The sequence below is a fragment of the Saccopteryx leptura genome, chromosome 6 (assembly GCF_036850995.1).
Source record: "Saccopteryx leptura isolate mSacLep1 chromosome 6, mSacLep1_pri_phased_curated, whole genome shotgun sequence".
Classification (NCBI taxonomy): domain Eukaryota; kingdom Metazoa; phylum Chordata; class Mammalia; order Chiroptera; family Emballonuridae; genus Saccopteryx; species Saccopteryx leptura.
In genome coordinates this window covers 135,497,969-135,514,331 of record NC_089508.1, presented here as the reverse complement: position 1 = coordinate 135,514,331, position 16,363 = coordinate 135,497,969, and the positions used below count along the sequence as shown (strand labels likewise).

The 16,363-nt window shown below is 41.7% G+C and overlaps 1 protein-coding gene across 1 annotated transcript in view; it reads right to left on the bottom strand.

Moving 5' to 3' along the window:
* BLVRA (biliverdin reductase A) overlaps positions 1 to 16,363 on the bottom strand; it is an 81,994-nt gene that overhangs the window by 49,737 nt on the left and 15,894 nt on the right. Inside the window, exons 4-6 of the mRNA XM_066341337.1 lie at positions 15,700 to 15,799; positions 13,737 to 13,858; positions 10,444 to 10,563 (exon numbers count right to left, since the gene is read on the bottom strand). Coding sequence (XP_066197434.1) covers positions 10,444 to 10,563; positions 13,737 to 13,858; positions 15,700 to 15,714 — 257 coding nt within the window. The 5' untranslated portion in view covers positions 15,715 to 15,799. The remainder of the gene's footprint in view (positions 1 to 10,443; positions 10,564 to 13,736; positions 13,859 to 15,699; positions 15,800 to 16,363) is intronic.

Here is a 16,363-nt window from a genome sequence, read left to right as displayed (position 1 = left end):
TCCTTTTTGTCTCTCTGTCACAAAAAAAAAAAGTGAAATAACAGTATGGGAACTATCTGGATCCATCAGAAAGAACAATATTAAAAATAATATGCTCAGCCATAAGAAATGATGATATCGGATCATTTACAATAACATGGATGAACCTTGATAACATTATACTGAGTGAAATAAGTAAACCAGAAAAAACTAAAAATTATGATTCCATACATAGGTAGGACATAAAAATGAGACTCAGAGACATGGACAAGAGTGTGGTGGTTACCAGGGGAGAGGGGAGGGAGGAACCCAACCATATGCTGCCTTCGGAAGACACGTCTAAGCTGCAAAGACAAAACAGACTTAAAGTAAAAGGGTGGAAAATGATTCTCCAAGCTAATGGCATCCACATACAAGCAGGTATAGCCATACTTAACATCTGACAAAAAGGATCTCAGGATAACAAGGGTAACAAGACACAAAGATGGACATTTTATGATAAGTGGAACACTACATCAAGGAGACATAACACATCTCAATATAAAGGTTGTGGCAAAGTAGGTTTACAGTTGTTCATATGGAAAATAATACAATAATAAATAATAATACAAGAATAAACTCTGTGTTTCATGCTCACAACTGTAAACCTACTTTTGCTACACTATGAATATGCAGTCAATAGAGAATCACCAAAATATACTGCTCACAAAAATTAGGGAATATTTTATTGCTTCATATTCATTTTGAAATATCCCCTTATTTTTGTGAGCAGTATATATGATATAAAGCAACTACTAACAGAACTAAAGGGAAAGACTTATAAAAACACAAAGTAGGACACCTAAATACCCCTTTGACAGCTATACACAGATCATCCAAACAGGATATTAGTAAAGAAATATATGTCTTAAATGACACATTAACCAAATGAACATAATGACATTTATAGGGCCTTTCATTCCAGAATATTATACATTCTCCTGTGCATATGAAACTTTCTTAAGGGTAGACCATATGCTGGGTCACAAAACTAGCCTCAATAAATTCAAGAATAAAATTATACCAAGTATACCGCTCACAAAAATTAGAGGATATTTCAAAATGAATATAAAGTGATAAAAAAAAAGCATGACATTTTTTTTTAAATTAAGAACATCAGAAAAGCAAATGACAAGTCAAAGAAAGTCATTTAATTATGCAAATTAAATGCAAAACCAACTTTTATTTCATTGGTGAAACTGTACTATACAAAAGGCTGAAAGTACTGGAGTATCTGCAGGTTCCCTGATCCCCTAATATTTCTGAGCAGTGTATATTCTCTTACCACATGCTTTAAAATTCTTTTTTTTGTATTTTATTTAGAAAATTGAATTTAACAGAGTGACACTGATCGATAAGAGTACATAGGTTTCGCCCTGGCGGTTGGCTCAGTCGTACAGCGTCGGCCCGGTGTGTGGAAGTCCCGGGTTCAATTCCCCGCCAGGGCACTCGGGCGAAGTGTCCATCTGCTTCTCCACCCTTCCCCCTCTCCTTCCTCTCTCTCTCTCTTCTCCTCTCACAGCCCAGGCTCTATTGGAGCAAAGTTGGCCCAGGCACTGAGGATGGCTGCATGGCCTCCGCCTCAGGTGCTAGAATGGCTCCAGTTGCAGCCAAGCATCGCCCCCTGGTGGCCATGTCAGGTGGATCCCGGTAGGGCACATCCGGGAATCTGTCCATCTTCCCCACTTCCCTTCTCACTTGGAAAAATTACCAAAAAAAAAAAAAAAAAGTACATAGGTTTCAGGTAAACATTTCTATAGCATTTGAACTGTTGATTAAATAGTATACCCATCACCCAAAGTCAAATCATTTTCCATCACCTTACATTTGTCACTCTTTACACCCTTGCCCCAATCTCCTCCCCCCACCCTCTGCCCCGATTTCCCCCTGCCCCAGTAATCACTTCACTTTTATCTATGTCCATGAGTCTCAGTCTCAGTTTTACATTCCACCTATATGGAAAACATAGTTCTTAGCTTTTTCTGATTTACTTATTTCATTCAGTATAATGTTCTCAAGATCCAACTATGTTGTCATAAATGGCACTATGTCACCATTTCCTATGGCTGTGTATATGTACATCTCCTTTATCCAATCCTCTATCAAAGGACATTTTGGTTGTTTCCATGTCTTGGCAACTGTGAATAATGTGAAGTTTTATACATAACATCTGGACAGTTTTCAGCAGCAAGAATTTACTGTTTTAGGTTTGATGGATTTCAGAAACTTTTCTTTTTTTTAAGATTTTATTTATTTATTCATTTTAGAAAGGAGAGGAAGAGAGAGAGAAGGGGGAGGAGCATAAAGCATCAAATTCCATATGTGCCTTGACCAGGGAAGCCAGGGTTTTGAATCCGTGACCTCAGCATTCCAGGTCAACACTTTATTCACTGTGCCACCACAAGTCAGGCTCACATCCTTTTCTATAACAATTATGATATATTCAAAGGTGTAATCTTTCTATACTTTCACAATCTTCTCACTATCAGGGTTCCCTTCCATAGTACTGACAATCCTTTCCATAGAGTACTGTATAAAATGAGCCTTCAAGATCCTTATGACCCCCTGATCTAAAGACTAAATTAGAGATGTTGTGTTTGACAAGAAGTAGAACAATCTCGTGCCTTTGGCATTGAGTTAATGGAGTTTCAGGTGGCCAGGGCCATTGTCCAAAATCAAGAGAACTTTAAAAAATAGTCTCTTTTTAGCAAGGCACTTCTTGACTTTAGGGACAATGCATCAATAAAACCAATCCAGGCCCTGGCCGGTTGGCTCAGCGGTAGAGCGTCGGCCTAGCGTGCGGAGGACCCGGGTTCGATTCCCGGCCAGGGCACACAGGAGAAGCGCCCATTTGCTTCTCCACCCCTCCGCCGCGCTTTCCTCTCTGTCTCTCTCTTCCCCTTCCGCAGCCAAGGCTCCATTGGAGCAAAGATGGCCCGGGCGCTGGGGATGGCTCTGTGGCCTCTGCCTCAGGCGCTAGAGTGGCTCTGGTCGCAACATGGCGATGCCCAGGATGGGCAGAGCATCGCCCCCTGGTGGGCAGAGCGTCGCCCCATGGTGGGCGTGCCGGGTGGATCCCGGTTGGGCGCATGCGGGAGTCTGTCTGACTGTCTCTCCCTGTTTCCAGCTTCAGAAAAATGAAAAAGAAAAAAAAATTTAAAAAAAATAAAATAAAAATAAAACCAATCCAGAAAAAAGATTCTCATTGTACAGGCCTTCTTGTCGTAGAACCAAAAAACTTTTCCCTCCAAGGCTCAGGGGTTAGCAGCTTTACAGATAAGGGTGATCCTGATCATAAACCAACTGCATTTGCACAAATGAGGAGAGTTAGCTTACCCTTTCCTGCCCTAAATCCTGGTGCTTACTTCCCACTTCTCTTCCTTACTAATAAATGTCTTTTGTGGCACACACACACCCCCAGAATAGGGCACTTTCATCTGCACTGCAAACCTTTTTAGGCAGATATCTTTCTATTCAATGTTTTTGTTTGTTTGTTTTTTGGGGTTGTTTTTTTTTTTACAGGGACAGAGAGAGAGTCAGACAGAGGAATAGATAGGGACAGGCAGACAGGAACGGAGAGAGATGAGAAGCATCAATCATCAGTTTTTCATTTGGACACCTTTGTTCATTGATTGCTTTCTCATATGTGCCTTGACCATGGGCTGTCAGCAGACCGAGAGACCCCTTGCTCAGCGACCTTGGGTCCGAGCTGGTGAGCTTTTTTTGCTCAACCCAGATGAGCTCGTGCTCAAGCTGGCGACCTCAGGGTCTCGAACTTGGGTCTTCTGCATCCCAGTCCGACACTCTATCCACTGCGCCACCGGCTGGTCAGGCTCTATTCAATGTTTTAATGACATCTGAAAACTTGTCTGCTGTTTATTTATTGGTTGGCAGAAGCTGCTTCTCTTGTTTGTTTTTTAATTTTCCTGCTTTTTTAAAACCAATCTCTATTTAAATTTATCAAACCCTCCTTTCTGGCATTCTCCAGCTTTAGATCCTTCACATTCCTTTTCCTTTAAGTTGTCATATAATAACTTCACTATTTTCCAATTCATATTAGTCTATATGCTAGGCTTTTTTTGTAACAACCTTGAATTTTCAATACAAAGTAAAAAGGTATTCCAGAAAAAATACAAGGTTTTTATGTCTGCTGAAGCAGCTTCACAGTTTTCTTTAAAACACACACATACTCTGTTGAGAAAACAGCTGTGTTAGGCTTACTCACTTTCACTTTGCCTGATTAGTGCATGAGCATGTGGATGAGTCATTTATGTGCATAGGGATGCTTGTCCTCAAAACAGATTGTGGATTGCCTGTCTGCCACTGTAAGGTGCTGTTTTGCTTTTCGTTCACCTGCTGCCATGAGAAGTTTTCCCCTGCCTGTTCTCTCATCCACCATTGCAAGACCACATATTAAATGAGAATGGTCCAATGCTTTCTGGCTCTACTGTTTGCCCAAATTCAATGAGAACCTGCCTAGCCTCGGCCACCAGCATTATTATATCTGGTGTAGTGGGCAGTATTCGGATCATATACGCATGGACCGCCAACACCCTTGAAGGGTGGAATAGAGGAGTGGCCACTGTTCTTCATCACATGGTTCCCTGCAGCTATCTTTTTAGGGACCATGGGCTAGGTGTTTTTTACAGCCCTGCAAGAAGAAACCAAATGTTCTGTGCGAAAGGCTGTGCTAGGTCAAAAGCTCCAGGATGAGCTGCCAACTGACAACAGCATGAGCTGGAACGGTCACTGAAGAAATAGTTGCAGATTCAAGAACTCCAGTTCAGACATAGGGTAAGAACCAATGAAGGCTTGAACTGGAATGAATGCTATAGAAGGAGGGTGTCCACTTTTGAGAGCTCCAGTATGAAATGCAGGCTGAACACCAATGGCACCTTGAATTGGAATGGTTGCTTGAGAAAAGAAATACAGGTCTGAGATCTGCAATTTGCCCTGGAAGCTGAAAGTTGGTAGTGACAGTCGTTAGAGAAACAACTGTGGATTCAAGAGCTCTAGCTTCAGCTTCAGGCTAAGAGTCAGCAGCTGCAAGAGCCAAAGTGGGAGAAGAAGAAGCAGCGTCTGTGCCAGCAGAGTGGCTCTCAGATGGCAGTAGCAGGTGTTTCCAATTATGCCTCTTCTGAGGAAGAGGAGGTTTGGGCTGAAACTACTGTCCACAGACTCAGAGCCTGGCCAGTGGTAACCCAGCAAAAAGTACCTCAGGGGCAGGTACAACCTCCATTCTGTGGTCCAGCCCTACACCCAGAGTTGATGGAGTTAGGGGTGAAATTCAGGCAGAAACCCACCAAGTCCCTGGCAGCTTGGTTGCTGCAGTTGTGGGACACAGGGATGGATGGCATCATGTTCTCTAGAACAGATTTGGAGAAATTAGCCTACATTATTACATACTCCTCCTTGAGGCAGCATCTTCAGAATTGCCATGACAACCCAAGAAACCATACCCTATTAGAATGGGTGATGACTGCCATTCATACAGTCTGGCAGAATGCCATTGACATGATGGGGTTGATGAGTCAGTGGCAGTCATATACTGAGCTGCAGCAGGTCCTCCAGGAGCTAAATATGAAGAATGCTGCTTTCAACATGAGGTCCGATAGGCCAGATAAGGAAGTATTAATGGCAGGGGTGAGGGATCTTATTCTCTGTAGCACCCCATTATCCCTTTTTGGGTCACGAGTGGCTTTCTTGAGCCCATCAACACTGTTACACAGATGGTGGTAGATTTGGGAAAGGTAAAGGCAGCATGGCACCATAGGATGTGCAGGCTGCTGCCTGTGCTGCCCCTCACCCAACTAACAAGAGAAATGGGCCTGTAAAGATTACCTGAACACAGATGTGGGTAGATTTGATTGTGGCCAGGGCAGATAGAAATTGGATGGCTGGTATAATAGAGTCCTGTTAGAGCTTTGGCAGCAGCTTGAGCTGAAAAAAATGTTTCAGCCGCTGAAAAAGTGGGGAAAATGGGTGACCCCAGCAGCTGCCAAAAAAATGGCTGGTGTTTGGGTTGCACAATTGCAAGCTTCTATGATGGAGACAGCTGAGAGAGAGGAGAATCCCCAAGACCCATTGTCTTAGTTTGAATAGGGGAAAGGCTGAGGGACCTAACAGACATGAGCAGGGGATTGGGTGGCGGAGGACTCATGTTGAATTGACTATCCACTGGTCCCCTTTTAATATGCAGCAGGTATTAGCATTAGAAACGGTGCTTTTTTGCTGCAGCAGCTAAAAGAAATGTCAAGGTGGGACAGGCCTTGAATGTGTTTAACCCTACCAAGCCCTGTAAGCTTGCTGAGGAGTTTGGACAGGGCTTGTGGCAGTAGACAGAGCATTTATGGCAGGGGTCCCCAAACTTTTTACACAGGGGGCCAGTTCACTGTACCTCAGACCCTTGGAGGGCCGGACTATAAAAAAAACAACTATGAACAAATCCCTATGCACACTGCACATATCTTATTTTAAAGTAAAAAAACAAAACGGGAACAAATACAATATTTAAAATAAAGAACAAGTAAATTTAAATCAACAAACTGACCAGTATTTCAATGGGAACTATGCTCCTCTCACTGACCACCAATGAAAGAGGTGCCCCTTCTGGAAGTGCAGTGGGGGCCGGATAAATGGCCTCAGGGGGCCGCATGTAGCCCGCGGGCTGTAGTTTGGGGACCCCTGATTTATGGGAAGGTGCTGAGGTTCGTTATCAAAGAGCTGTATGACTAGTTGTCTGTAATGGACTTTCACCTTGGGTGATTTGTACAGACAGCTGCACTATCACAGACTGATAATTGAGCTATATTATGGACTTGAAGCAGGGACTTTGACAACAGGGCGGGTAGTGGCTCCCTTGTTGCAGGGACATGCTGCTTATGGACTGTATGAGAGACCCTGATGGGATGCCACAGCACCTGTGGATGCCCTCCTCCACTGGGAAGGTGCTCCCATCCAGTTGCAGAGACACACCAAGGACCCTTTATAGCTTCAATGGACATGGCCCTGGACTATACAGGCCTTCCCACCTACTATGGGGTACAGGTACTATGGAGGATACAGGTAGGCCTCCAATTAACTGTCTGGGAAGAGTGCTCAGGGAGACATTGTGAAGGGCACCTCTGTAATTATTGTCCTTTTGGGAATAGCTTGTGCTTTTGTAATTCTGTTGCTGTAGCCTGTACTGTTTCTGTGATGTACCTCATTCCTCACACAGGGACCATCACGGAAATACCTGTCACAGTGATTGTTAGGCGAGCAACCCTAAAGGAGTGGAATGTGGGGAAAACAGCTGTGTTAGGCTTGCTCACTTGTACTTTGCATGATTAGTGCATGAGCACATGGCAGAGCCACCTGTGTGTAGCCTATGTAAGGCTATGGGTACTTGCCCTCAGGGCAGATTGCCTGCCGGCCACTGCAAGGGGCCATTTTGCTGTTCCTTCACCTGCTGCCATGAGAAGAGGTTTTCCCCTGCCTGTTTGCTCATCTGCCATTGCAAGAAATTATTAAACGGGAATGGCCCAATGCTTTCTGGCTCCACAGTTTCTCTACTGTCTACACGAATCGAATCCAATGTGAACCTGCCTGGCCTTGGCCACATGCATTACACACACACATTTTCTTTTCTTTTTCCACAATGATCTTTATGCTAAACACATTTATCTTGAAATGGCAGGTGCCTGTAGTTGCAGACATCAATCTAAGGTACATATCAAGCAATTCAACTCTTTCTTGTAATATCATTTATTTTCTCAGTTTCCAGGGAGCACTTCTAACATCCCTAATGGCACTTCCTACAGGTTTCATGGTGTCATTCAAGGTTTGTAATATTGCATGAGACACAATGGAAATATATGTAAACTGTGAGGGGTCACTTTTTACTTTGATATGAAATTACTAGAGAGACGAAATGCTTAGCTGGAGATGATTGGTGTCACACAGCATCATAATACTTGACACTGACCACAAAAGCAACAGGAGTTGGCTACAAAATTACTACAGCAATATAGTATATACTACAGCTAATTTCATACAGGTATTATAATTGAAAATAAATATGCTATTTTACTGACTTACTTATATTAGTCTGACTAGCCATAAAATAGAGCTAAATAAAAATGTACTAACAAAGTGAGCTTATAAAAAGATTCCTATAAAATGTTAAATCCAGTTTGTTGCTCTTATAACCATAATTTAATATTATTAGTTTGGGCAATCATAGTTATGGATTCTGTAACAAATCAAAAGTATATAATCAATCCTGTGCTTTCACCTCTGGTCAAACTCTCATTACAGTTAAAGGGCCTGTTCCCCTCTGGCTGATGCACATCAAGGGTTAACATCTGAGCAAGAAGATTACCCATAACCAAGAGATACATGCACCTCAGCCTCCCTCTCCTTCTGCTGCTCCTACAACCTTGAGGCATGCAGTTCTGATTCTTGCTCAAGGCAAAGAAGACAACCTGACTGTGGGAATCTGAGGAAACTTGTTACATAAAACAAAAACCCTAGTCTACAAGCTACTTGCTAACTTCAATTCCTGTAACAATCAAGAGAATAAACTCTGACTTTTAGATGTGCCAGCTCCAGAAGACGTATGGCCTTCACTCTGTTATCTGAACACTCTGGGCTAGCTTGCACTGGCCATCCAGCCTTCAGCAAAGAACTCTCAAACCCCTCCTTCTATCTTTGTTTCATTTTCACTTATTCCCTCTCTTTCTCCCTCCTTAAAAAAAACCCTGCCCGGGCCCTGGCCGGTTTGCTCAGTGGTAGAGCATCAGCCTGACGTGCAGGAGTCCCGGGTTCGATTCCCAGTCAGGGCACACAGGAGAAGCGCCCATCTGCTTCTCCACCCCTCCCCCTCTCCCTCCTCTCTGTCTCTCTCTTCCCCTCCCGTAGCCGAGGCTCCATTGGAGCAAAAAGTTGGCCCAGGCGCTGAGGATGGCTCCATGGCCTCGCCTCAGGCGCTAGAGTGGCTCTGGTCGCAACAGAACGACGCCCCCTGGTGGGCGTGCCAGGTGGATCCCGGTCGGGCGCATGCGGGACTCTGTCTGACTGCCTCCCCGTTCCCAACTTCAGGAAGAAAAAAAAAAAAAAAAAAACCCTGCCTGCACCAGAAGAGGGAGATGGGTTTTTGAGGTTAGGAGTTCCCCCATCTTCTCAGGTGTCAGGTGCTTGAATAAACCTCTTTCCTACTCATCAGCACTTGTGTCATGTAATTGCTTTTCATGGCATCAGGCAGCTGTATCTGTGGGTCATTATAATTTAGTACTGCATCTTTACATTTCTCTCAACTGTAAGTGGCATCATGTATGGTGTGTTTGTGTGCAAAAGTTTGGATAAATCTTAACTTTTTATTACAGATTTGTATATATTTTATGGTACCAAATAATAAGTAGATGATCTACATATTTTATGCATTTATGAGAAATCTAACTTTTTCAATTTTTTGATATTTTCAATGCTATATAGTTTGTCTGCAAGTTTTTTCAAATTATCAAATCTCCAAAAAATTTTACAATATATTTATTGAAAAAATTCACATATCAGTGAATCTGTGCAGTTTAAACCTGTTTTATTGAAAGGTCAACTGGATAAGCATGGAAATTACATAATCGCTTTTTTAAAGAAAAAAAACTCTGGTACCAGAAAGGTTAAGAAAAACCAGAGAAAGTTGCTTCTGTCCACACAGCAGAAGGCATAATAAAGATGGAACAACAAGTATAGATTAACATTAAGAATTTAACAGGGAAGCTGAGATTCAGGGAGACAGCTGGTACGGTCCTGTTAGCTGCCAGGTACTACATGGGGCTCCTCGTTCTAGGCTCAATCCCACCAAATGCTTGAAGAGCTCTATCTAGGCTTTTCATTCAAAGGTGGGGTAGGGGAACACCTGCTTCTCTTGCTTTATAAACAAATTCCATATCCCCTCTGAGGCCAACACTACTTCTATATTTATCACATGGCAGAAACACTTCAACTTAAAGGAACTCTCAGAGATATTACACAATGAGGAGAGTGCAAAGGATAAAATTTTGGAAGCTTACTCAAACTTAGAAAAAACTATGACAATTCACCAAGACACAGAAAAGATGCTGGCTCTGTATCCTAAATTATATGAGAAAAAGGCAAACACTGTTCAAATGACTCTCAATATTTTACAAAGAAATAAAACACTTTAATTCTTAATGTTTCTAATGTTTTAAATGAAAGTGTACTAAATATTTACTTTACCATATTTTCATTTTCTTACACATGTATAACTAATAGTTTTTAATATTTTGACAATTTTTAAAGATCATGAATCCATTATAATTTTTCCCGTTGCTTATTAAGACCCCTTTGTGAGACTTCAGCTTGCCTAGTTATTTTTATAGTCCCACACTACTGAGCAAGGCAAAGATTGCCTGCACTGAAACCCACCTGATATAGTCCTCATGACTGGTGCTTTCACTGCAGACATAAGCAACCTCAACCTCCTGGCTAGACAGAGCATCTTCCAAAGAAATCTGCTGAATTTCATCAATGCTCTTGAGCTCTCGTCTATTTGAGAATAACAGAAATGAAACTTAGAAAGGAGGCAGAACATTAGAAAAAACTATGAATGAGCATCATTTCCCCCCTCCCCAACAATATTTTGATCATGAGCTTCTGAAAATAAAGAAATTAATTTCCTCCCCCCATGTTCAGGGCATTTTCCATGATGGAGTGGAAAAAAAAAAAACAGCCTCAAGTTTGAAGTCACGGGACCTGGAATTGAGTGATAATACTACTGCTGTATGATGTAGAAGTTCTTGAATTATTTCATGTCTAGAAAAGAACTGAGCTTTTATCTCAAGGAATAATCTCTATGGTTGCTGCCAGCTCCAACTACCTGTCCAAACACTATAGCTACCAAACCTAACTCAAATCTAATATACAAACACCTTTAAAGTGCAAACTATTATGTAATTTCAAGCTCCTTCACATACATCATGGCCTTGTGATGGTCAAATGGAAGGCAGGTATCACTGCCTTCTTTGCAGCTCAACTGAGAAAGCTCAGAGGCAGTAGCTGCCATGGCTAACTAGTACAGAGGCAGGACAGGGACCTTAAGCCTTTTTTTACTTTTACAGAAGAAGAAACCCCCGATTAGAAGATATAAGAATCCTGGCCATCTGCACACTACCCTAGTGCAGAGGCTGGAGCAATGGAACAGTCCTCCAAAGATGATGCCATAGAGGAAACAGGACAGTAAGCAAAAGGCTCTCAGCCAGGTCAGAGCTCTACTCAAGCTGCAGCAGGCAGAAGGCATTTGGGCATGTTTGCCTGCCAAAAGATATTATGGTGGGTTTCTCCTATGGGGGCCACCTGACCTACACTGCTCAATTTAACCAATATCTATTGTTTGCCTACTGTATGCTCAACGTCCTCAGCTCCCAATGAGCTCCCAGTATGTAAATAGAGGAAGGCACACATACACATACATAACAACAATACAAGACTAACATGAACAGTGCTGTCCTGGAGTCCATGTAGAAGGTTCAAGAAAGACAACAAATACCTATGTTTAGGGTTTCGGAAAAGGCTTCCTGGGGAGAAAGTAGGACTCTTAGCAAGTAGGTCATGAGGAACAAGGTATGTGAGAAGGGTAACAGTGTGACACTGGCAGGGGTACAGTAAAGCAGTGGGTATGAACTGAATATTTTCCCAGATGACCTGGATAATTCAGAAATTCCCACTGCATCAGTCCTGGCAGTCAACGGGCAGAGGAGTAGGACTTAAGATAAAAGGAGAAGTTCTACTTCATCATACTCAAATACAGCTTCAAAAGGGGTGCAACAGGAGTTACAGGATGGGTAGTGATGAGTTTGATCTCCCATTTGTGTGTACCTCTCTTAGAATCGTACTGGGAAGTGAAGACTGACCAACAGCAGATTCCAAATACTTCTCAGTCTCCCTAATGACTCTAAGTCCACTTTATTTATTTATTTATTTATTTATTTATTTATTTATTTATTTATTTATTGTATTTTTCTGAAGCCGGAAACGGAGAGGCAGTCAGACAAGACTCCCGCATGTGCCCGAACAGGATCCACCCGGCATGCCCACCAGGGGCAATGCTCTGCCCATCTTGGGGCGTCGCTCTGCCGCAATCAGAGCCATTCTAACGCCTGAGGCAGAGGCCACAGAGCCATCCTCAGTGCCCAGGGAAACTTTGCTCCAGTGGAGCCTTGGCTGCAGGAGGGGAAGAGAGAGACAGAGAGGAAGGAGAGGGGGAGGGGTGGAGAAGCAGATGGGCGCTTCTCCTGTGTGCCCTGGCCGGAAATCGAACCCAGGACTCCTGCACACCAGGCCGACGCTCTACCACTGAGCCAACCAGCCAGGGCTCTAAGTCCACTTTAAATCCTTAAAGGAAAAGCCAAGGTGTGAGACAGGCAAACTGAAAGAAAGTAGGTCCCATAAATTAAAATATTTTAAAAATCTGCACAGATCATCACAGCAGTTACTTATGCTTTATTTAAGGATTTATTTGATTTCCCTAAAGCAGTAGAAAGTATAGATATTTCTACCTTATGCTTTAAGTATTTATTCAATTTCTCTAAAGCAGTAGAAAGTAGAGATATATTCCTACCTTACTCACTACATTTCTCAGCCAACACAATGCCTACCTCTAGTTCACAATATTGATAAATGATGTTATTTAGCATTAGTTTGGCAACTAATGTGTGTGCGAGGAAGTGGTGAGGGATGGAGGAAAAAGCTGAACATGGGTTAATAAATAATAAACATGCAATAAATTTGATTCTGATTGGTTATAGGAGAGAAATGAAGCCTAAAAGAGGGGTTAAAATTTATCAAAGGAAAAAGAATACTTGGTGTTTAAAAGATGGTCTTTGGACTCAAATAGACCTGCATTCAAATCCAATTTTTAGATGTTCAAGCTGTGTGACCTCAGGCAAATTACCCAACCTTTCTGTAGCTCAGTTTCTTTATCTGTAAAGTGGGGTTGATAATGGAAATGGTATCTAAGTCAAATAATTAGTAAGGCTTATAAAGCTCTGGGCTATTGTATGAACAACTGTTATAATAACTGATGTACTGATTAATTGTTACAGACCTAAAGCCTTCTTTCAGGCCAGTCCACCATGTGTAAGGCCCTGTGCTCATCTTCCCTGCCTCTGCCTTTGTCGTTCCTTTTAGGCTGAGTCACAGGACACCCCATCTGCAGGCCCAGCACTCTTCAGTTCCTAGACCCATCCAAACTTGAGATCTTGTGGGACTGACCCTGAGCAAAATTCTCTGAAATAACCCTGGAACTGGTTCTCTCTCTCCTGGGTCTAGAGCAGGGGTCCCCAAAATTTTTACACAGGGGGCCAGTTCACTGTCCCTCAGACTGTTGGAGGGCCAGACTATAAAAAAAATATGAACAAATCCCTGTGCACATTGCACATATCTTATTTTAAAGTAAAAAAACAAAATGGGAACAAATACAATATTTAAAATAAAGAACGAGTAAATTTAAATCAACAAACTGACCAGTATTTCAATGGGAACTATGCTCCTCTCACTGACCACCAATGAAAGAGGTGCCCCCTTCTGGAAGTGCGGTGGGGGCCGCATGCGGCCCGCGGGCCATAGTTTGGGGACCCCTGGTCTAGAGGATCTCCAAGTCCCAAGGCCTACTCCATCCTACTGGGCTTCCTATTACAAGGCATAAAGCAAATGTGATTCACCTGGACACGAAGCCAATTAGTTTCAGGAAGGCCGAGGAAGCATGGGAAGTCCTCAAGTCCCTCATCCGTACAGAGCCGGCTCTGCCAACACCAACCACCACCACGCCAAACTTCTTCTCTGGCTAAAACACAAAAATCCAAGGTGGGATTTAAAAACTGTCCAGAGATCTAGCAAAGAATAGCAAAACAAAGACATGCTGGCAGAACCAGTCAAGGTCCAGACAAGCAAGGAAAGGAGCCAAACTAGAACACATGGGGTCCCAATACACAACGAGTTCAAAGAGAAATCAGCTCCACCTAAAACATATTTCTACCAGTGCTCTCTCCATGTCATCCACAGAAAAGGCTCCTCACATTTGGCTCAACACTTCTGCTAACTCTCCAAAAATGAGAGATTTTCCACTTTAAGCCATACGTAGCCCCTACTTCGGTACTTCTGTCCTATCTGAATCCCTACTCCAGCGAACAAGTAACCTGATATATCTGGAAGTCACTCAGAGGCTATAGATACTTACTGAGATGCTGGCAGATATGGAAATGGGCAAACCATGGGATATCATCTTATTCAGACTCTTCACTATAGCGTCCTAAGTTCCAACCGACTTCAGTTCCATTCTACTGCGGTAGACTACTTATTATTTAGGTATACTAATGGAGGCTATATGTGACTAGTATCAGAGTAAAAAATCAAGAACTTGTTTCTGCCACTGTGAGAATACAGCAAGAAGCTGGCAGTCTGCAACCCAGAAGGGGGCTCTAAATAGAACCCAATCATTCTGATAGCCTGATCTTGGTCTTCCAACCTCTAGACTATGAGAAATAAATTTTTGTTGTTTATAAGCTACTCGATTTATGGGACTTTATTATAGCAGCCCAAATTGACCTAATATACCAACTAAAGGGAGAAAAATATCCAAGCTCTTTAAAAAACATATAAGGCTTCAAGAACTTGGCTTCAGCCTGCTTCTCAAGCATTATCTTCAGGTCACCTCCTCCACCATGTAACTTTAGGCTTCTGACTTTCCAAATAACTTGAAAGTATGCATAACACAAATGACTACTTGCTACCTCTATGTCAGCAAATCCTGTTCCCTGCCTGAAATTAACTTCTCTGTACTGTACACAGGAGGACATCTTCAGAACTATCAAGACTTGGGCATCTTCCATAAAAATCCTATAAAAAAGCATAGGCGGTAAAATCTCAGCCATTTCTCATACCAATATTTTTTCTGCTATATCTCCTCAAGCTAGGGAAACAAAAGAAAAAATAAATAAATGGGACTACATCTAACTAAAAAGTTTTTACACGGCAAAGGAAACCATCAACAAAATGAAAAGACAACCCACTGAATAGAAGAACATATTTGCCAATACACCTGAAAAGGGGTTAATATCCAAAATTTATAAAGAACTTATACAACTCAACACCAAAAACAAACAAACAAAAAATCCTATTTAAAAAATGAGTAAAGGACCTGAACAGACACTTCTTCAAAGAGGACATACAGATGGCCAAAATATGTATAAAACAATCAATATCACTAATCATCAGAAAAACATAAAATAAACCTACAATGAGTTATCACCTCACATCTATCAGAATGGCTAATATCAATAAATTAACAAACAAGTGTTGACTGGTGTGTGGAGAAAAGAGAACCCTCATACAGTGTTGATAGATATGCAAATTGCTTCAGCTACTGTGGAAAGCTGTATGGAGTTTTCTCCAAAAATTAAAAATACAGTAGCCTATAACCCAGTGATTCCACATCCAGAAATTTATACAAAAAACCCCAAAACACTAATTTGAAAGAATATATGCATCCCTATGTTCACTGTAGTATTATTTACAATAAGATTTGAAAGCAGCCCAAATGCCCATCAGTAGATGAGTAGATTAAACAGCTGTGGTACATTTACACAACAGAATACTACATGGCCATAAAAAAGAAAGAAATGTTACCTTTTGTGACAGCATGGGTGGACCTGGAGATCATTATATTAAGTGAAATAAGCCAGTAAGGGAAAGACAAGTACCATATGATTCCATGCATACGTGGAATCTAATGAACAAAATAAACAAATGAACAAAATAGAAACACACTGAGAGATACTGAAAACAGACTGACAGCTGTCAAAAGGCAGGTTGGGTTGTAGAGCTGGGTAAAAAAGATGAAAAGATTAAGCAAAAAAGAAAAACTCATAGACACAGACAACAATATGGAGATTACAGAGGGAAAGGGGATGGGAGGAGGAAGAGGGTAAAGAAGGCTAAATGGTGATGGAAGGAGACTTGACTCTGGGTGGTGAGCACACAATACAATACACAAATGGTGTGTTATAAAGTTTTACACTGGAAACCTATATAAATTTATTAACCAATGTTATACCGATAACTTCAATAAAAATTTTTTAAAAGATATAAAAAAATTAGAATAGGAAAGAAAACAGATTTATATACCTTTATTGATCAATGTGACCCCATTAAATTTCATTTTCTAAGTAAAATTTTAAAAAAATAAAGTGAATTAAAGGGGGTAAGCAAGATGAAGAACAGTGTATTAAGTTTGCTTCCATTTCTGTTTTCAAAAGATTTATTTAAACCAAGAAAAACCCAAATATATGCT